Below are 23,187 nucleotides of genomic sequence, written 5' to 3' on the forward strand. Positions count from 1 at the left end.
ATATTTTAAAAAAAGCTATAATAAACATTGTTTTAGATCTATAAAAAACTGAATATTCAGGAATTTTAATCCAGTTCTTTTAAACCATTTATTAAAAAAATCTACATATTATATCTAAAATGGTCTAAAATTATATCTAAAATTTCCTGATTTTCCTCCTTTTAAATCAATAATTGTCATTTTTTAATCAATTTTTAGTTCAAAAATCATTTTATAAAATGTAAATATAAAAAAAGATAGAATAAACATTGTTTTAGATCTATAAAAAAAACGAAATATTCAGTGATTTTAATCCAGTTCTTTTAATCCATTTATAAAAAAAATCTAAATATTATATCTAAAATGGTCTAAAATTATATCTAAAATTTTCCTGATTTTCCTCCTTTTAAATCATTAATTGTCATTTTTTAATCATTTTTTTGTGTATTTTAGTTCAAAATCATTTTGTAAAATCTAAAAATATATTTAAAAAAAATCTAAAATACACATTGTTTTAGATCTATAAAAAACTGAATATTCAGGGATTTTAATCCAGTTCTTTTAATCCATTTATAAAAAAAAAAATCTTAATATTTTATGTTAAATAGTCCTGCCCACATAAAATCAAGTTGACGTTAACACAGCCTGCGAACCAACCCGAATCTGACACCCCTGATTTAGTGTCTAATCATGTTTTTGGAATATGGGAGCAAACCGGAGTACCCGGAGAAAACCCACACAGACCCAGGGATAAACAAGCAAACTCCACCCAGGTGAACCACCCTTAGATTTGAACCCATGACCCCAGATCTATCACCCCAATCCATTTTGCTACACCCAAATTCATCCTCAAACAAATATTAGATGGACGAAAGCCAATCTGATTTTTCTTTTCCAACCCAAGCCACAAATAACCAGCTTTTCCAAGCTCACTTCCACCCAAAAAAACGACAAAAAATGACAAAAACACAACGTCTGTCTTGTTTTGTTGGCACCCGTCAAGTCATTGGCAAAGAGTTACCTACCATTTCTGCTAATAACTAGTGTGCAGCTGCGGAGGTGTAATTAAATTGACATTTCCCAAACGCAGTTTACAAGCTTGATGTATTACGTTGTCAAGACCGCCATGTTTGAGGATCATGCTTCGGCAAGTTTATCCTTTATGACACCATCGCCGCTAAAAAAAAAACACTTTGAAAGCATTTATAGTATCAAAAAAAGACAAATAAGTCAAGTCCAGGCAATGATGAGGTAACGTTAGCATTTAGCCACCTGTTCTATTCAGCCATTAGTGTGCTTTTATGGTTTATTTTTATTATTATTATTATTATTATGTTAGGTGGATTAACGAGTTGTAATCGTCACCAAAGCTGTTTACAACTACAATCAAACATTTATTGAAATTGTAGTCGTTTTAATGTCGTTAGGTAACATGTGACGTCCCGGCAGGAAGTGATGTAAGCGATATTTTTAGATGGGGAGGGAGGGTGATAATGGAGGTGTTGACGTTTCACTCATTCAATAAATCCATTAGCGGCTTAGGACAGCATCATGTGGAGAAAATGGCTTTTTGTTTTCTTGCTGGAAGGAAAAACAACAGGGAAAAAAAGGGGCATTTATGTCATGAGAACCTTACAAAATATTACGTATGTGTCTGTGTGTTCATATAATGCCTCATGCATATTTATGTGTATGTATAGGTTTAGGTGTATGTACTATATACACTATATACACTATATACACAATATTCACTATATACACTACACTATATACTATATAGTGTATATACTATATACACTATAAACACTACACTATATACTATATAGTGTATATACTATATACACACTACACTATATACTATATAGTGTATATACTATATACACTACACTATATACTATATAGTGTATATACTTTATACACTACACTATATAATACATAGTGTATATACTATATACACTACACTATATAATATATAGTGTATATACTATATACACTATATACACTACACTATATACTATATAGTGTATATACTTTATACACTATAAACACTACACTATATACTATATAGTGTATATACTATATACACTATATACTATATAGGGTATATACTATATTCACTATATACTATATAGTGTATATACTATATACACTACACTATATAATATGTAGTGTATATACTATATACACTATATACTATGTAGTGTATATACTATATACACTATATTCTATATAGTGTATATACTATATACACTATATAGTGTATATACTATATATACTATATACACTATATATACTATATACGCTATATACTATATTGTATAGTGTAAACACTATACAATATATAGTGTATATAGTGTATACATAGTATATATAGTATATATAGTATATATAGTATATATAGTATATAATAGTATATATAGTATATATACATGTATGAGGTGGTATGGTGGATGAGTGGTTAGCTCGTTGTCCTCACAGTTTCGGGGTCGGGGGTTCAATCCCAGAATGGGTTTTTACTGTGTAGCGTTAGCATGTTCTCTAGCTTGCGTGGGTTTTCTCCGGGTACTCCAATTTCCTCCCACATTACAAAAACCTGCAGTTAGGATGGTTTAACACGGTAAGGTGATGTTAGATGTATGTGTGTATATATGTTTCATGGATATTTATATATTTATGTTTATGTGCATGTGTATGTGTATAACGTGAAAATTATGTATGATATAGTAATTCCGTACTTTAATGTTTATCTTTGAATTTTAGCTAGTAGAGAGTCACTATAATAGCTCTATCTAGTGTCTAATTTGAAAAGTACAACACAATGTATCCTGAACTCTAGCTTCTTGTGCAGAATAATAAAAAAACTGGATTTGGATTGGGTTTGAAAATCGAAATTCATCAAATTTGTCAATATTTGCAGTTGCAACATCCCTTACAAATTGCCACATGAACTATGCATGAAAGTCCAAAATGTATTTTATCAGTCAACAATCAACATGTTTGTTTGTTTTTTACACCGCGCTTAGGTCGCGAGGCGGCAGGGGCGGGACTTACCTTGGCAACAATGTGAATAGGTTTTAAAGTTAAAGTCTGGATGACATTTTTGTGACTATTTTGCTTACTTTTATTGTTTACCTCTACTTACAAATGGTTCTACATAAGAACTGTTCAAGTTACGAAACTCATTAATATTCAAATAATTGTACCAATACACGAAAACAAGATCAACAGCAATTGTTTGTTTTTTCCACCGTGCGTAGGTCACGAGGCGGCAGGGGCGGGACTTCAACCCGGCCAAATCATCCTGAAAGTCAACGGCAACAACGTCAACCGTAGCGATTACCAAGAAGTCCTGGAACACTTCAGCGCCGAGCAGACAAAGATTGAGCCTCCCCATGTGGTGAGAAGACACTCGTATGCAAAAGAAATAAAAACAATGTTTTGGAGCAGATGTCCAATCATGCAACAATCACGTCTGGTTCACAGGAAGTCAGTATGAAATACATTGCCGGGACTATTTTGGTTCCAAATCCTCTTTGCTCACACCCAATGCCCTGGTTGGGTTTTTTTTTTCTCCACTAAGTGGTTGCAGCTTCATTTTCTATCAGGATGAATTGTCAGGATGTTGTTGTTCATGCGGTTGATTGCACGGTTGAGTTCGGGGTGGAGTATGAACTACTCTCAATTGGGCTTCTTTCGCATGACCGGACTTTTGGTTGCCGGTCTTTTGGTCGCCGGTCTTTTGGTCGCCGGTCTTTTGGTCGCCGGTCTTTTGGTCGCCGGTCAAATGTACTGAGATATTAAACAGTACTTAGATCAGGGGTGGGCAAACTTTTATAGTATAAAGTAAAAAGTATAAAGTCCAAAGTAAAGTATAAAGTACAAAGTAAAGTAAACAGTATAAAGTACAAAGTAAAGTAAAAAGTATACAGTACAAAGTAAAGTATAACGTACAAAGTAAAGTATAACATACAAAGTAAAGTATAAAGTATAAATTACACAGTAAAGTATAAAGTACAAAGTAAAGTATAAAGTACAAAGTAAAGTATAAAGTATAAAGTACAAAGTAAAGTATAAAGTACAAAGTAAAGTATAAAGTATAAATTACACAGTAAAGTATAAAGTACAAAGTAAAGTACAAAGTAAAATAAAAAGTATTAAGTACAAAGTAAAGTAAAGAGTATTAAGTACAAAGTAAAGTACAAAGTAAAATAAAAAGTATAAAGTACAAAGTAAAGTAAAAAGTATAAATTATAAAGTACAAAGTAAAGTAAAAAGTATAAAGAACAAGGTAAAAAATAAAGCAAAAAGTATAAAAAAAACAAAGTAAAGTACAAAGTAAAGTAAAAAGGAATGTATTAAGAAATATTAAAATGTCATTTAAAAAACATAGAGGGGCTGTAAAACACCAAAAACAGATAAGAATGGACAGAGCTACTGCCACTGGCTTCCGCGTGACGGCGCCATCTTGGGGAAAAAAATGTTTGGACAATGTCGGCGGGCCGGATTAAAAAGCCTAACGGGGCCGTATGTGGCCTGCGGGCCGTAGTTTGCCCATGTTAGACTTACTAATTGACTAATTAGACTTAGATAATAAAGTCTCTCTCTTAGATGTTAAACTCTCATGAATATAATTTTGAGAGCTGGTTTCAACAGTAAACTCTCTGTAACCTTTTGACCAAAAAGGACCAAAAGACTGGCGACCAAATGTCCGGCGACCAAACGTCCGGCAACCAAACGTCCGCCGACCAAAAGTCCGCCGACCAAACGTCCAATGACCAAACGTCCAACGACCAAACGTCCAACGACCAAACGTCCAACGACCAAACGTCCAACGACCAAACGTCCAACGACCAAACGTCCAACGACCAAACGTCCGGCGACCAAACGTCCAAGCACCCTTCTTTAGTCTCATTCTTAAGTTTGAGTTTGATTTATTTAAAGGGACTGCACATATTAATGAACATATTATTAAGTGTAGCATGCTAATATCCATCTTTAGTCCTTTTGATGACATACAGTTTTGGTCAAAAGTTTACATACACTTGTGAAGAACATAGTGTCATGGCTCTCTTGAGTTTCCAGTTATTTCTACAACTCTGAAGAAGTATCTGTTCCAATCACTCTATCAGTAAAAAACATCTTAGTTGTAGAAATAACTGGAAACTCAAGAGACCTATGACAGTTTTTTTTCATCATCATCTTCATCATTGAAGCTATAATTTTTTGCATCCTCAGTGTCAGTGGGTCTATCGTGTTTTCGAGGATGCGGAAGAACTTCAAAACCTGCGAACTTCAGATGAGAAAGAAGAAAGCCCATTCAGGCCTTACCCGGTTGAAAACGGATCCGACCACAAAGAGGAAAATGGAACCAATGGGACAGGTGAAACTGGTGAGGCAAACCATTTATTAATAATGATTTGAACAATTTTACTCTTATTTTTCGTCTTAGCCACAGGTGTCAAAGTGGTGGCCCGGGGGCCAAATCTGGCCCGCTGAATCATTTTGTGTGGCCCGGGAAAGTAAATTATGAGTGCCGTGTTTCTGTTTTAGGATTAAAGATGAATAGTATATATGTATATTAAATTTCCTGATTTTAAATCAATAATTATATTTTTTTAATCATTTTTTTGTGTTTTTAGTTCAAAAATCATTTTGTAAAATCTGAAAGTATATGGAAAAAGCTAAAATATACATTGTTTTAGATCTATAAAAAACTGAATATTCAGGGCCTTTAATATAGTTAATTTAATCAATTTGCCATGTATATTGCCAGAAGTGGTTGATGTATGTTTTTTATTTATGAACTTATTTAAATTAAATTAAATACCATATTTTCACGACTATAAGGCACATTTGAAGGTCTTAAATTTTCTCCAAAATAGACAGGGTGCTTTATAATCCAGTGTGCTTTATATATGGAAAAAAAACTAAATGTCATTCATTGAGGGTGAGCCTTATAATCCAGTGCGCCTTATAGTCGCAAAAATACAGTAAATACATCAACCAATCGAGAATGATGTTTCATTTAAAATCTGAACACTTCAATGTTTATTTTCATAATTCTTGTTTTCTCTCTTAATGCATTTTTAAGAGTGATTTAAACTATTTTAAAGATAGATAACACAATTTAACCACTCAAAAAAAGTTAAATAGACACTTTTTATTTACTACGCCTGACATGAAATCGATTAAACTTGTCGGATAATTTTCTGGTTGATTATACAGCCGAGGGCATCGTTAATGACTTTCACCTGTATTCATGGAATTAACAACAGGTGCGCTACAGTGGGCAACAATTAGAAAACCTGGTTTTACATGTGAAGGTCATTAGAAGTTTGTCCTTATTGTTTTGGCTTGGGTTTATACTTTATTTGCTCAAAAAATACACACAAGGACAATAAAAATCCGATAAATCTAGTCTGAAGCTTCTCTCTTCTTTCTCCACTCTATTCTTTTGGACCCTAGATTATCGACTTGGAAGCCTTTCTCTCTCGGGTGACACGCCACTCGTCAATTTAACCGTGGATAATGTCCACCTGGAGCAAGGGGTGCTGTATGAATACGTCAGTACCGCTGGGATCCGGAGCCACGTCCTCGAGAAGATCATGGAGCCTAAAGGCTGCTTTAGCCTCACTGCTAAGGTGATTAGCAAATGCCTCTTTGCTAAAAAAAAATCCTATGGTGAATTCAGTCTACAGGGTACCTTGAGATACGAGCTTTAATGCGTTCCGGGACTGAGCTTATATGTCGATTTACTCGTATCTCAAATCAACTTTTCCCAGAGAAATGAACTAGATAGACAGGGGTGGTACCTTGAGATACGAGCTTAATGCGTTCCTGAGCTCATATGTCGATTTACTCGTATCTCAAATCAATGTTTCCCATAGAAATGAACTAAGTATACAGGGGTACCTTGAGATAGGAGCTTAATGCGTTCCTGAGCTCATATGTCAATTTACTCGTATCTCAAATCAACGTTTCCCACAGAAAAGAACTAAATAGACAGGGTTACCTTGAAGTACGAGATTAATGCGTTCCGGGACTGAGCTCATATGTCCATTTACTCGTATCTCAAATCAACGTTTCCCATTGAAATGAACTAAATAGACAGGGGTACCTTGAGATGCGAGCTTAATGCGTTCCGTGACAGCTCATATGTCGGTTTAATCGTGTCTCAAATCAACATACCCTCCATTGCACCGGCTTTCTTTGGTCTCGTATGCTCGTATCTCAAAATTGGTCTCATATCTCAAGGTAAATATTTGCTGGGGATTTTACTCATATCTCAAATTACTCATATGTCAAGGTATTACTGTATATCGCAGCAGTATGGTACCTTGCGATATGAGCTTAATGCGTTCCGGGACTGAGCTCATCTCAATTTACTCGTATCTCAAATCAACGTTTCTAATAGAAATGAGCTAGAATGCTCGTATCTCAAAATGTGTCTCGCATCTCAAGGGAAATATTTGCTGGGGATTTTACTTTTATGTCAAATTGCTCGTATGTCAAGGCATTACTGTATATTGTAAGCTTGTTTCACAATAGCAGTGCATTTCTTGAATATCCCTACTGTGTTTTCATGCAGATCCTTGCGGCATTCTCTAGTGACGACGGACAGTTTGTCCGAAACTGTAGCCAGCTCATTTCCCAGAACGACAGAGTGGTCACTATGCCGCAGTACGAGTTCAGAAACATCTGCGACACCAAACTGGAGAGCATCCGATGGCGGATCAATAGCTACCAGCAGGTACAGGAGCCCTGTGGTCTCACTTCATTGAACAATGCTTGAAAACGGCTATTGGTGCTTGCTTGATAGTCTTCTTAAAACTTAGTGTATTCCGGTGGAAGTATACCAATGTAAATGTTACCGTGTGAATGAGCAGTAAAACATAATATCCATGGCCAAATATTAAAATGTAAGTTGGTCATGAATAATTTGGTCATATTAAAAAAATGTCCAATATTATGCAGTTGCGTTACTGTATTATGTTTGTTGTACTCTGAATTAGGTACTGTATTTTCTGCACTATAAAGCGCACTGGATTATAAAGCTAAGTAGTGGGGGTAGTAGTAGTGGGGGTGGTAGTAGTAGTAGTGGGGGAATTAGTAGTAGTAGTGGGGGAATTAGTAGTAGTAGTGGGGGTAGTAGTAGTAGTGGGGGTAGTAGTAGTAGTAGTAGTGGGGGTAGTAGTAGTAGTAGTGGGGGTAGTAGTAGTAGTAGTAGTGGGGGTAGTAGTAGTAGTAGTAGTAGTAGTAGTGGGGGTAGTAGTAGTAGTAGTAGTAGTAGTAGTGGGGGTAGTAGTAGTAGTAGTAGTAGTAGTAGTAGTGGGAGTAGTAGTAGTAGTAGTAGTGGGGGTAGTAGTAGTAGTGGGGGTAGTAGTAGTAGTAGTAGTGGGGGTAGTAGTAGTAGTAGTAGTAGTGGGGGTAGTAGTAGTAGTAGTAGTGGGGGTAGTAGTAGTAGTAGTGGGGGTAGTAGTAGTAGTAGTAGTAGTGGGGGTTGTAGTAGTAGTAGTAGTAGTGGGGGTTGTAGTAGTAGTAGTGGGGGTAGTAGTAGTAGTAGTGGGGGTAGTAGTAGTGGGGGTAGTAGTAGTAGTAGTAGTAGTAGTAGTGGGGGTAGGAGTAGTAGTAGTAGTAGTGGGGGTAGTAGTAGTAGTAGTGGGGGTAGTAGTAGTAGTAGTAGTAGTAGTAGTAGTAGTAGTAGTAGTAGTAGTAGTAGTAGTAGTAGTAGTGGGGGTAGTAGTAGTAGTAGTGGGGGTAGTAGTAGTAGTAGTAGTAGTGGGGGTAGTAGTAGAAGTAGTAGTGGGGGTAGTAGTAGTAGTAGTAGTGGGGGTAGTAGTAGTAGTAGTAGTAGTGGGGGTAGTAGTAGTAGTAGTGGGGGTAGTAGTAGTAGTAGTAGTGGGGGTAGTAGTAGTAGTAGTAGTGGGGGTAGTAGTAGTAGTAGTAGTGGGGGTAGTAGTAGTAGTAGTAGTAGTAGTAGTGGGGGTAGTAGTAGTAGTAGTAGTAGTGGGGGTAGTAGTAGTAGTAGTAGTAGTAGTGGGGGTAGTAGTAGTAGTAGTAGTGGGGGTAGTAGTAGTAGTAGTGGGGGTAGTAGTAGTAGTAGTAGTAGTGGGGGTAGTAGTAGTAGTAGTGGGGTAGTAGTAGTAGTAGTAGTAGTAGTAGTAGTAGTAGTAGTGGGGTTGTAGTAGTAGTAGTAGTAGTAGTAGTAGTGGGGTTGTAGTAGTAGTAGTAGTAGTGGGGTTGTAGTAGTAGTAGTGGGGTTGTAGTAGTAGTAGTAGTAGTGGGGTTGTAGTAGTAGTAGTAGTAGTAGTGGGGTTGTAGTAGTAGTAGTAGTAGTGGGGTTGTAGTAGTAGTAGTAGTAGTGGGGTTGTAGTAGTAGTAGTAGTAGTGGGGTTGTAGTAGTGGGGTAGTAGTAGAGGGTTAGTAGGGGTTGTAGTAGTAGGGTAATAGTAGTAGTAGTAGTGGGGGTAGTAGTAGTGCTCGCTTTTCAGAAAATGTTACGTCTTAGTTGCATCTTATAGTGCGGAAATACGGCACTAGAGTTACATTACCTTAACTACTACAGTCATTTTTAAGAACTGTGTATTCTATAGTCATTCTCTGTTCCTCATATTTTTTCCAGTTTTCGTCAGAACTTCACAACATGGCCTGGCCCACTTTTAGGCAGGCTAACACGCGAAGCCATCCACTAAACTGCATGGATTTCGTTCCTACCAACTTTCACATCAATGTGATGCAAGTTTCCTACCCCAAAAGTGCTTCCGCCGGCAGGACTTTTAGCATCCGCTTTGGAAGGAAGAACTCACTTTTTGGTATCGATCCGGATCAAGGTAAGTCTCCTTTTGAAAAATAGAAAATTTAAGAAAAATGAAAAAATATATATATATATCTGAATGAGATACTATGTTTTGCTTGATTAGAGCCCTGAAAACCGCACACATATTTAAGTTGCAATTTCATTTATGTAATAAGCGACAGCATATATTAATGAACATATTCATGTTAATGAACATTTTCTTGGCTATAATCCACCCCACGTATAAACCGCACCCTAAAAATTGCCTTAAAATCATTAAATGTTACAATTTCTCGCATATAAGCCCCCCCTGATTCACAATTTTCACCTCTATATTCATGGTTTTAATACGTAGTTCAAATGTCTTACTTTGAAGGGAAAACCTTAAGAAAAATGATTACACATGGTATTTCTGATATACTGTATAAATCAAAAGCACATTATTAGGTTCAATATCAGGAATTAATTAAAGTAATGGTTGTTTTCTTACTGCAAAACTGAAAATAACCAACAAATATTAAATGTTAATTTGCCAACATCTACTGGTGAAAAGGAGTAGCAATTCTGAAAGTCTTGTTTGACAATTGTGGACCAGACGATAGAATCAAATCTGGATTGGATAAATTCCTCTTTCTAAGTAACAATCGACATATACTCCAATGTCTGGCCTTTGACCTTTGCGGTAGTAGCACCATCACCTTCCTACCCAGGCAAGACCATCATCACTTACTCCTCATGTGAATAGCATGAAGTCGGCCAATGGTTAATGGGATCCAAACCACGAACCACTCATGTCGTTTATTATGGGAATTGCTACAGAGAACTAATGGCATTCCATTCTTAACACTGTGGGATTTAAATGGCCATAAAGGTCAATTAGCCAGAGTGATGGCGGAGTTGCTTTTAAGCCGGTTAATACTACTCATACCATGAAGGTTTCATCTCAGAGTTTTAAAATCGGGTATACAGTGTTCCCTCGGTTATCGCGGTTAATAGGGACCGGGGCCACCCGCGATAAGTGAATTTCCGCCAAGTAAGGATTCCCCTTCAAAAATGCTTAATTTGAATTTAATTCAATTTTTTTTGTTTAATTTTTTTTAATTTAAAAAATATATATATATATTTAAAAAAGAAAATTACCCCCCGGTTTACAGTACACCATATAGAATACAGCTAGAGAGAGTGAAATTCATGTTATAACAAAAAAAAACCTGTAAAATATGTTGTATCAATGTAATATTTGTATTTTTTTTCCAAAAAAAATCTGCGAAGCCCTGAGTCCGCGGTAGCTGAACCGCAAAGTAGCGAGGGAACACTGTATTGGACAGAAAAACCAAAAAAGCCTTAGTTTACAAAATCTTCCAAAACAAAGCTCCTCCACCACAGCAAGATTTTGTACCAAAAAAATCCAACACATCAACAATGGCTGGCTCTAGAGGTGACTGTGTATTTCACTTCAAAAACCTGGAAGTCAATGCTACCAATTAGCTTACGTGAATTCCCGTTTTTGAACCTTTTGGCTAATCATCTTAAAGCCTGGCTGTTAAACGAACAAAATTGCCATCACGACACTGTAAAACTGTGCTACTTGTATTTTTATGTGTTTCTAGTGTGTCACTGTTTATCTTCAAACTACTCAATGGACTAAAGATGGAAATTAGCCTTCAGCTAGAATCTTACATACGTACATATACCATATTTTCTTGCATATAAGCCTTATTTGTAGCTCAAAAAAGAAAAATTACGACTGAAAGTAAAGGGTACTTTTTGTCGTGGCCCCGTAAAGTAAATCATATGCCGACTTTCTGTCTGTCGTTTGGTCGGCGGACGTTTGGACGCCGGACATTTGGTTGCCGGGCGTTTGGTCGGCGGACGTTTGGTCGGCGGACGTTTGGTCGCCGGACTTTTGGTTGCCGGACGTTTGGTCGCCGGACGTTTGGTCACCGGACTTTTGGTTGCCGGACGTTTGGTCGCCGGACGTTTGGTCGCCGGACGTTTGGTCGCCGGACGTTTGGTCGCCGGACTTTTGGTTGCCGGACGTTGGGTCGCCGGACGTTTAGTCGCCAGACTTTTGGTCGCCGGACGTTTGGTCTCATGAGAGAGTTTAATATCTAAATATCTACTGTTGAAACCAGCTCTCAAAAATATATTCACCTGGGCGACCAAATGTCCGGCGACCAAACGTCCGGGTGACCAAATGTCCGAGTACCCAAATCAAATAAAAAAAAGAGTATAAATTTATATTAAATTTCCAAATTTTCCCCCTTTTAAATCAAAAATTGTAATTTTTTAATCAATTTTTACTGTGTTTTTAGTTCAAAAATCATTTTGTAAAATCTGAAAATATATTTTTAAATAACTAAAATAAACATTGTTTTAGATCTATAAAAAACTGAATATTAAGGGGCTTTTAATCCAGTTCTTTTAATCCATTTATATAAAAAAACAACTAAATATTATATCTAAAATGATCCAGCCCACCTGAAATCAAGTTAACGTTAAAGCAGCCTATTAACCAACCCGAGTCTGACACCCCTAGTCTAGTCAATTTCCTTTTAACCAGTCAAAGATCTCCATTTACTCTTATAAAAGATCTAAATGCGATACAGATGCCTCAAAACACCATTTGCATTGTTCCTCCAGCCTTGCTTGTCATCAGACATTTGTTTCGCAGTTGTACTCAGTAGACACATCATTTATCTAAATAACATAACATTTTATAAATAGAGTCCTCGGGACCGTTTAATGTCAGTGTTACTAATAATACACGTTCTGGGTTATTGCAATTGTATGGTCTTTTTTAACTTAAAATAAACATTTGACTTAGTTCTCTACATGTGGACTGGGAGTACTTCATCCCAAAAAGTTCTTCCTCAAATGGAAAGCAGACTCAAGTGTTACTTCATCCATTCAAACATCTGTTGTGGATATCAATGTCTGTTTTTCAGCCACATCAGTCCATAAGTAGACTCCCTCTCCATTTTTAAAAGCCCCTCCAAAACCCTTTTGTATTTCTTGGCTTGTAATAGCTTGAGTTTCTGCCCTTGTTATGTCTTTTTTATTGATTTATTCATATTTTATGCTTTGAACTTGCTGCTTTTTCTAAATGATCTATTGAACCAATGTGGTTCTGTTCCAGTTGTATTTATCTACGCCACTTTGTTGCTGTTTTCTAATCTTAGATGACATTATTCTATGCTAATGTTCTCTTGCTTGAGAGCTAATGTACTACTGTAATGTACTACTTGAAGTATTTAATTGACCTGCTGTTTTTGTGTATGATCTTAAAGAGACACTATGTATTCATTTATTATTTATTTGATGTGTTCTTAGCAGTTCTGCAGGACATATATAATATATATGTCCATTTACTCATAACTCAAATGAACGTTTCCCATATGAATGAACTAAAAACAAATTAGTTTGTTCCGACCATCTGAAAAAAAACACCAAAAACAGGATATTGGATTGGAAAAATATTTTTATTTGTTCTAATTTGGCATCTATTGACAAAGTAACACATAACTAGTGGTTTAATAGTACTAAAATGTGTTTAATTCTACTCGTATATCAAGATAAATATTTGCCCAAAATTTTACTCGTATCTCATAAATATTTGCCCAAAATTTTACTCGTATCTCATAAATATTTGCCCGAAATTTTACTCGTAACTCGAAGTAAATATTTTCCCAAAATTTGACTCGTATCTCGAGATAAATATTTGCCCAAAATTTTACTCATATCTCAAGATAAATATTTACCCAAAATCTTACTCATATCTCAAAACAAATACTTCCCCGAAATTTGACTCGTATTTCAAGATAAATATTTGCCCGAAATTGTACTCGTATCTCAAGTTAAATATCTGCCCAAAATTTTACTCTTATCTCAAGATAAATATCTTCCCAAAATTTTACTCTTATCTCAAGATAAATATTTGCCCAAAATTTTACTCGCATCTCAAGACAAATATTTGCCCTAAATTTTACTAATATCTCAAAATAAATATTGGCCCGATATTTTACTCGTATCTCAAGATAAACATTTTCCCGAAATTTGACTCGTTCGTATCTCAAGATAAATATTTGCCAGAAATTTGACTCGTATCTCAAGATAAATATTTGCCAGAAATTTGACTCGTATCTCAAGATAAATATTTGGCCGAAATTTTTACTCGTATCTCAAAATAAATATTTGCCCGAAATTTTACCCGTATCTCAAGATAAATATTTTCCCGAAATTTTACTCGTATCTCAAGATAAATATTTGCCCAAAATGTTACTCGTATCTTAAGATAAATATTTGCCCGAAATTTTACTCTTATCTCAAGAAGAATATTTGCCCAAAATTTTACTCGTATCTCAAGATAAATATTGGCCCGAAATTTTACACGTATCTCAAATTGCTCCTCAGTCGAGGAAACTCGTATGTCGCAGTGTTACTGTACTGTAATTTCATTTTCCTCACCCCTTCTTTACGCTACACTGAATTAATGTACTGTCCTCTTGTGTCATCCAGCCCAACTGAACCCCATGTCACACACCCAGCATTGTGTGACCAGCATGGGAGCGCCTTCTTGGAACTCTTCAGGCCCGGATGGAGAAGACGGAGAGAATTCTATGAATGCGGGTGAAGGTTTGATGGACAGTCGTGGTCGTGGCGAAGGCGGCTTGAGCTTCCTGCTAAAGCAGGAGGACACCGAGACGCAGGACGCCTACCTTTTCTTATACAGCCGCCTTGACGTTGCCGTTCGAGAAATGAAGCAATATGTGGCTCAGATTGACGTGTAAGTTAGACTGATGGATTTTCTTCCTTCTCTTCTTTATTGAATAGGACGTCTTGACTTGTCCAAACATTGGCAGGGACTTGTATGTGGGTTTTTAGCCCAGGGGTGGGTAAACTTTTCGGCTTGGGGGGGCCACATTCGCTTTAAAAAATTGACAGATGGGTCGGGTCAGCACAAGATACAATACATATAAAAAAGTGCATCCGTTAACAGTACATATGAAACATAAACAGAAAAAAAGACTCTAGTATTAAGATATTCATCATTAAAGTATAAAGTACAAAGTAAATTAAAAAGTATAAAGTACAAAGTAAAGTAAAAAGTGTAAAGTAAAAAGTATAATGTATAAAATACAAAGTAAAGCATAAAGTACAAAGTAAAGTATAACGTACAAAGTAAAGTATAAAGTACAAAGTAAAGTATAAAGTACAAAGTACAAAGTAAAGTATAAAGTACAAAGTAAAGTATAAAGTACAAAGTACAAAGTAAAGTATAAAGTACAAAGTAAAGTATAAAGTACAAAGTAAAGTATAAAGTACAAAGTAAAGTATAAAGTACAAAGTAAAGTATAAAATACAAAGTAAAGTATAAAGTACAAAGTAATGTATAAAGTACAAAGTAAAGTATAAAGTACAAAGTAAAGTATAAAATACAAAGTAAAGTATAAATTAGAGTAAAGTATAAATTAGAGTAAAGTATAAAGTACAGAGTTAAGGATAAAGTATACAGTACAAAGTAAAGTATAAATTAGAGTAAAGTATAAAGTACAGAGTTAAGGATAAAGTATACAGTACAAAGTAAAGTATAAATTAGAGTAAAGTATAAAGTACAAAGCAAAGTAAAAAGTATAAAGTATAAAGTACAAAGCAAAGTAAAAAGTATAAAGTAAAAAGTATGAAGTACATAGTAAAGTAAAAAGTAGAGTGAAGTAAAAAGTATAAAGTACAAAGTAAAGTATAAAGTAAAGTAAAAAGTATCAAGTACAAAGTAAAGTATCAAGTACAAAGTAAAGTACCAAGTAAAGTAAAAAGTATAAAGAACAAAGTACAAACTAAAGTAAAAAGGAATGTATTAAGAAATATAAAACATAGATATAGGGGCTGTAAAACACCAAAAACAAATAAGAATGGACACAGCTACTGCCCCTGGCTTCCGCGTGACGGCGCCATCTTGGGGGGAAAAAATAACAACCTTATTTGGACAACATCAGCGGGCCGGATGTGGCCCGCGGGCTGTAGTTTGCCCATGTCTGGCCTAGCCTTTATTTAGAGAAAACAGTGGAAAAAGTCCGCCCACGTCATCTTATTTAAGACTGAGGATATTAAAAAGGGAGCATTCCTTAGCTCCAAAATATTTCTGGGCCAAGCCAGTATAAAAATAGATGAGTTTGAAATCTTTGTGACATAAGACAGCCTACTTGATTAATCACTGATTTTTAAAATGACAATTTGTCAGTTTTGACGTTTATTTCTTCCACTTTTCTAGTCTTTTGTCATCCATCACCGAGCCCACACAAACCCAAACAAGTGGGAGGGAGGCTCCCATCTATGAGACAAGCCAGCCCCCGTCTTCCAACCCATGTGAAGATGGTTGCGACCAGGACAAGGTGGAGCAAGGTGGTATAAAGAGGGTTTGCTTCAAGGTCAATGAAGAGGACCAGGAAGACTCGGGTCATGACACCATGAGCTACAGAGACTCCTACAGGTAGTTTAAAACTTTTGAGTTTTCAGTAGCTTCTAATTCCCTGCAGTAAATCTCATTTCAATTCGTTGCTTGGTAGTACCTCTACTTACAAAATTCATTGGTTCCAGAAGTGGTTTGTAACTGTCATTTTTTCTCAAGTAGAGTCATTTTACATGTAAAAGGCCTTGAGATCTACTACCAATCATCTCATTTCATCTCATTTTCTGAACCGATTTATCCTCATTAGGGTTACAGGGGGTGCTGGAGCCAATCCCAGCTGAATCGGGGCCATAGGTAGGGGATACCCTGAATCCGTGGCTAGCCAATCACAGGGTACAATGACAAAAATAAAAAAAACACTCGTAGCTAGGGGCAATTTGGAGTGTTCAATCAGCCTACCATGCATTTTTTGGGAATGTGGGAGGAAACCAGAGTAACCGGAGAAAACCCACACAGGCCCGGGGAGGTTATGCAAATTCCACACAGGTGGACTGACCTGGACTTGAACCCAGGACCCCGGAGATTTAAGTCCAACATGCTAGCCACTCGCCCCAGCAGGCTGCTACTAGCAATTAAATTCTTTTAAAAATGATCAAAGTACATCAAATATGTATGAATATGTGAAAAAATGTTTTACGCCTTTCAAATGAATAACAAACACATCAAGTACAAAGATTGGTTTGCAATTGGCTGGCAATTTTTTAACCTGAATTTGTTTTGTATCCTGAGACAAAATGTTTGCATTTAGAGGCATTTTGTAACTTGAATTTTCGTAAGTAGAGATGTTTGTTAGTAGAGAGGTTTATAAGTAGAGACATATGTAAGTAGAGAGGTTTGTATGTAGAGAGGTGTGTATGTAGAAAGATTTGTAAGTAGAGTGGTTTGTAAGTAGAGGTGTTTGTAAGTAGAGGTGTTTGTTAGTAGAGGTGTCGTAAGTACACTTTTGTAAGTAGAAGTGTTTTTAAGTAGAAGTGTTTTAAAGTAGAAGTGTTTTTAAGTAGAAGTGTTTTTAAGTAGAAGTGTTTTTAAGTAGAAGTGTTTTTAAGTAGAAGTGTTTTTAAGTAGAGATGTTTGTAAGTAGAGACATTTGTAAGAAGAGAAAATTGTAAATAGAGAGGTTTGTAAGTAGAGAGGTTTGTAAGTAGAGAGGTTTGTAGTAGAGAGGTTTGTAAGTAGAGAGGTTTGTAAGTAGAGAGGTTTGTAAGTAGAAACGCTCATAGTAGAGACCTTCATAAGTAGAGACCTTTATAAGTAGAGACGTTCGTCAGTAGAGACGTTCGTTTGTAGGGACTTTCATAAGTAGAGACGTTCATAGGTCGAGACATTTGTAAGTAGAGATACAATTGTATTGTCAAGCAGAGACACAAGAAACCCCTTGTCTCACACCTGGATTAAACATGGGCAAGTGTTTAAAGTCACGGGACTGACTTCACAAACCCATAATGCAGCTCATTTCCCCCCCTTTGGAGCCTGACAATTGACTCCAGATGTCGGCATTTTAATTTAAGTTTGCCAGGCTAAAAATGACTTCAAAATGTTTTCGGTCTGATCTACTTATGTAATTTGCTTGTCGCAAACTCACTCAAGACACGCGTGTGTATGTGTGAGTCATGCCCCGACTCGGCCACGCCCTCCGCCACCCACAGAGTGGTAGTTATTGGTTGTCGGTGCGGTGGGGCGGTCTATAATAGAGCCAAGGCATTTGGGGTGTGGCCTCTTTGGCTACCCTATCATTACGGCTAGGCTATGGTGTGTTTGTGGAACTACGTCATCGCATTAGGATGTAAAATCTAGGCCAGCTTTTTGTTTGTTTACTCCCTAGCTTGACAATAAATTCTAAAATGGTTGTTGCACATGGGAGTATTGTTTTTAATTAGATGTTTTTTTTTGCATTGTTGATAGCTGAGAGATGAAATGTGCTTATGAACACAGAAGGAAGATAATAAAAAGCAACTGTTGTGAGTAGGTGGTGATATTATGATGGAGTAGTATTCGTTGGAAACTACTTTGTGACATGTTGTACATGTGATTGAGAGTCATTTGAGATGAGTAAGTTAAGTTAAGGTATGACTTTGGTGAAGTGACATGAAGTAGTTGGTGGGAATTTATGTTTTTTAATTTTTTTTGCTGTATTACTGTCATACAATTAGGAAGGGGATTATAATACTTCGCATCTATACTATACAGTGTTCCCTCGCTTATCGCGGTTAATGGGGACCGGGACCACCCGCAATAAGTACATTTCCGCGAAGTAGGGATTCCCCTTCAAAAATGCTTAATTTGAATTGAATTCCAAAAAAAATATTATTTTTTTATTTTTTATTTTTGTATTTATTTTTATTTTTTACCCCCCTGTATACAGTACACCATATTGAATACGGGTAGAGAGAGTGAAATTCATGTTATAACAAAACAAAACTAAAATATGTTGTTTCAATGTAATATTTTTATTTTTTATTTTTTATTTTTTCCCTAAAAAATCCGCGAAGCTCTGAGTCCGCGATAGCTGAACCACGAAGTAGCGGGGGAACACTGTTTACGTCTGAATGTGTAGTTAATGCATCTTAAATGTTGTCCTACTAGATTATAAAACCCAGTACTAGTAGTAGTGGTGGTGGTGGAAGTGGTCGTATTAGTAGTAGGGGATTGTATTTTACATTATCTAGATCAGGGGTGGCCAAGTCCGGTCCTTGAGAGCCACTATCTAGACCAGTGTTTTTCAACCTTTTTTGAGCCGCGGCACATTTTTTTACATTGGAAAAATTTTTGGCACACCACTAACCAAAAATTTTACAAAATGACACTCTGTATAGTATATTTACTACAGCACGGACACTGGACAATGACATCATATTTACAAAAAACTATTAATAAATGTTAATTTAAAAAAAAAAGGATATTGGATAATTTCTCACGGCACACCTGACGATCTCTCACGGCACACTAGTGTGCCACGGCACAGTGGTTGAAAATCACTGATCTAGACCACAGGTGTCAAAGTGGCGGCCCGGGGGCCAAATCTGGCCCGCCAAATCATTTTGTGTGGCCCGGGAAAGTAAATCATCAGTACTGACTTTCTGTTTTAGGATGAAATTAAAATGAAGAGTATAGATGTATATTAAATTTCCTGATTTTCACCCTTTTAAATCAATAATTGTAAATGTTTTAATCTTTTTTTCTGTGTTTTTAGTTCAAAAATCATTTTGTAAAATCTAAAAATATACTTAAAAAAGTTAAAATTAACATTGTTTTAGATCTATAAAAAAATTGAATAGTTAGGACTTTTTCATTCAGTTATTTTAATTGATTTATACAAAAACTATGTAAATATTATATCTAAAATGGTCCGGCCCACATCAAATCAAATTGACGTTAATGCGGCCCGCAAACCAACCCGAGTCTGACACCCTGGATCTAGTTTTCCATATCACCCTCCTTTACCAAACCTGAATCAGATGATCAACTCATAAGAAAACTGCCTAGAAGCTTTATCCAGATCCAATACCAATCCAGATTATTTGATTCAAGTGTGTTAGTCAGGATAAATTAGGTTAGAACTTTATTTCATCCCATATTCAGGAAATGTCTTCGTTGCAGTACCAATACAGACACAGAAGACATTGTAGAACTAGTTAAAAAAAAACTGGAGCCATACACAGGTAGTCCACAAGGTGGCGACCTTTTGCAGACTGAGACTGAAGTTACCAAACAGTCCCTCAGTAGTGCATTGGTGGTTGAGTATGGAAAACAGACAGAAAACAGACCGAATAGGGCAGGGGTGTCAAACTCTCTTTGGTCTGTGAGCCGAATACGGCTTAATTTGAGATCAAGCGGGCCGGACCAGTGAACTCATTGCAAAATTACATAGAACTAAAAATAAGCCCACTTTTTTCCACTAATTATTAGTCACTAATACTAATAATTAGTGCAAAGAATGAGTCAATTATCAAAATGTTTATTAACAGAATTTTCCTTTTACATTATGAACAATATATTATGAACAAGAGAATAACATAAGAACATGAATAAATGTCAATTCATGTCATCTGCACGTACTAAAACACGGCGCCCCCTAGCGGATAATACACGAACTACACATTTTAAGGAAAATGCATTTTTTTATACAATGCAGCTTTCTTCCCCGGGCCGTACCAAACCACCAGACGGGCCGAATTCGGCCCGCGGGCCGTATGTTTGACACCCCTTGGATACCAGACTGGGGCACCCCCGATCTAGATAGAGCTGATCTAAAGGGAATTTCATACAACAATTAACCAATTCTGACCCATATATAAGGTGCATCAAATTTAAAGACGCATTGCCAGCTCTTTAAAAAAAATGTAAGTCTTATAGTTGTGCCTTAGTGCGAAAAATTCGGTCCATTTCGTACTTTTACACCAAATTTGAATATGTAAAACACATTCTTTTATCTAGACTACATCATGCTATAAATTTCCTTCAATTTACGCCAATGCACTCATTAAAAATGGCACTCCATTGTTTGCTTGAGCGTGCCAATGAGTAAAAAAGTGAAAGGTGAACCTGAGCCAAACCCACAACAGATTGCTATCTTAACACTATTTGCTTAATTGCTGCCATCCGGCACCCCCCACCAAGCAGACACACAAATACACACACTAGGCATAGTGTCATCCATCCAAGTGGAAGACAAAGACAACCTTGTCTCGTCGTTGCACCAGTATACTCTCACAATTAGCCCATCTATCATTCCAAACTCTGTGACTCATTTGCGGCGCCCCCGAGCCAATCAAGTACGCGCAATTAAAATCGCTGTATAATTTCTGTCCCATAAATCGTCCATGCGTTCCCGCAAAAATCATTCAATCATGTCTACACATGTCTATAAACATCCAGCTTTAAAAAAAATACAGGTTCCTGCACATTTAGTTAATTAGATGTTACCTATATGTTATATATTTAAATACTATCTTTCTAAATTTAATGAAAGCCTCTCGTTGTTGCTTCAGTGAGAATGATTTCCTTGTTTTGAGGTGGTAAGAATCACCCGGGAGGAATTTGTTATCATAAAAATGCAGTATAATGACTAGATCAGGGGTGGGCAAACTTTTCAGCCCGGGGGCCACATTGACTTTAAAAAATTGACAGATGAGTCAGCACAAGATATGATACATATAAAAAAGTGCATCCGTTAATAGTACATATGAAACATAAACAGAAAAAAGGACTAAAGTATTAACACAAAGTAAAGTACAAAGTAAAGTACAAAGTTCAAAGTAAAGTAAAAAGAATAAAGTACAAAGTAAAGTATAAAGTACAAAGTAAAGTATAAAGTACAAAGTAAAGTATAAAGTACAAAGTAAAGTATAAAGTACAAAGTAAAGTAAAAAGAATAAAGTAGAATAAAAAGTAAAAAGAACAAAGTAAAGTATAAAGTACAAAGTAAAGTAAAAAGTATAAAGTACAAAGTAAAGTAGAAAGTATAAAGTACAAAGTAAAGTATAAAGTACAAAGTAAGGTAAAAAGTATAAAGTACAAAGTAGTCTAAAGTACAAAGTAAAGTATAATGTACAAAGTAAAGTATAAAGTACAAAGTAGTCTAAAGTACAAAGTAGTCTAAAGTACAAAGTAAAGTATAAAGTACAAAGTAAAGTATAACGTACAAAGTAAAGTATAAAGTACAAAGTAGTCTCAAGTACAAAGTAAAGTATGAAGTACAAAGTAAAGTATAAAGTACAAAGTAAAGTACAAAGTACAAAGTAAAGTATAAAGTACAAAGTAAAGTATAAAGTACAAAGTAAAGTATAAAGTACAAAGTAAAGTATAAAGTACAAAGTAAAGTATAAAGTACAAAGTAAAGTATAAAGTACAAAGTAGAGTACAAAGTAAAGTACAAAGTAAAGTACAAAGTAAAGTATAAAGTACAAAGTAAAGTATAAAGTACAAATTAAAATATAAAGAACAAAGTAAAGTAAAAAGTACAAAGTAAAGTAAAAAGTACAAAGTAAAGTAAAAAGTACAAAGTAAAGTAAAAAGTATAACGTACAAAGTAAAGTCAAACGTATAAAGTACAAAGTAAAGTAAAAAGGAATGTATTAAGAAATATTAAATGTCATTTAAAAATGATAGAGTGGCTGTAAAACACCAAAAACAAATAAGAATGGACACAGCTACTGCCGCTGGCTTCCGTGTGACGGCGCCATCTTGGGGAAAAACAAAACAAAACCCTAACCTTATTTGGACAACGTCGGCGGGCCGGATTAAAACGCCTTACGGGCCGGATGTGCCCCGCGGGCCGTAGTTTGCCCATGAATACGTTGAAAATTGTATAGCACATTGACACAGTTCTAACTTTGTTGTTTTTTGGGTTGTTGTTTTTTTTGGCAGTGAATGCAACAGCAACCGAGATTCCGTCCTGTCGTACACGAGTGTGAGGAGTAACAGCTCTTACCTGGGGAGTGACGAGATGGGATCAGGTAAAGCTATTCAACTTACAAAAAAAGTTCTGCAAACAAATAATTCGTGAGTAGAGGTGCGTTTGTTTTTAATTTTCATATATACTGTATTTGAAAGTATATGATCATGGAACTGTGGCTCTCTTAGATAAAATTATAGTCTAAAAAAATCATCCAGCAACATAAATGACTTTTTAAAAGATGCTGCTGAAATAAAGTTGACTAATCCATATTCATGGAGGCCGACAAAACATATGATATTAATATTTCACACTATTTAATAAAATGTGTTTTGTGTCGTTAGGAGATGAGCTACCCTGTGATATGAGGATCCCGTCGGATAAACAAGACAAGCTACATGGTTGTCTTGAGCACCTTTTCAACCAGGTTTGGTCATTTCGGAATAAATACGCTACATATATATATATATATATTGGTAGAAGACGAAAACTTCATCGTCGACTACTAATATTAAATAATATAGTTTTTATAAGATTTACTATAGTTTC

General features: G+C 35.8%; 1 protein-coding gene across 2 annotated transcripts in view; it reads left to right on the forward strand.

Annotated features, from left to right (window-relative positions):
• Positions 1-23,187, forward strand: part of prex1 (phosphatidylinositol-3,4,5-trisphosphate-dependent Rac exchange factor 1) — a 124,226-nt gene that overhangs the window by 83,134 nt on the left and 17,905 nt on the right. For both annotated transcript variants that reach the window (XM_077712366.1, XM_077712367.1), the window contains exons 20-28: positions 3,237-3,376; positions 5,215-5,368; positions 6,445-6,620; positions 7,568-7,729; positions 9,602-9,809; positions 14,294-14,561; positions 16,047-16,265; positions 22,611-22,699; positions 22,983-23,065. In XM_077712366.1, coding sequence (XP_077568492.1) covers positions 3,237-3,376; positions 5,215-5,368; positions 6,445-6,620; positions 7,568-7,729; positions 9,602-9,809; positions 14,294-14,561; positions 16,047-16,265; positions 22,611-22,699; positions 22,983-23,065 — 1,499 coding nt within the window. The remainder of the gene's footprint in view (positions 1-3,236; positions 3,377-5,214; positions 5,369-6,444; positions 6,621-7,567; positions 7,730-9,601; positions 9,810-14,293; positions 14,562-16,046; positions 16,266-22,610; positions 22,700-22,982; positions 23,066-23,187) is intronic.

Source organism: Stigmatopora nigra, chromosome 1 (assembly GCF_051989575.1).
Source record: "Stigmatopora nigra isolate UIUO_SnigA chromosome 1, RoL_Snig_1.1, whole genome shotgun sequence".
In the NCBI taxonomy this organism is placed as follows: Eukaryota; Metazoa; Chordata; class Actinopteri; order Syngnathiformes; family Syngnathidae; genus Stigmatopora; species Stigmatopora nigra.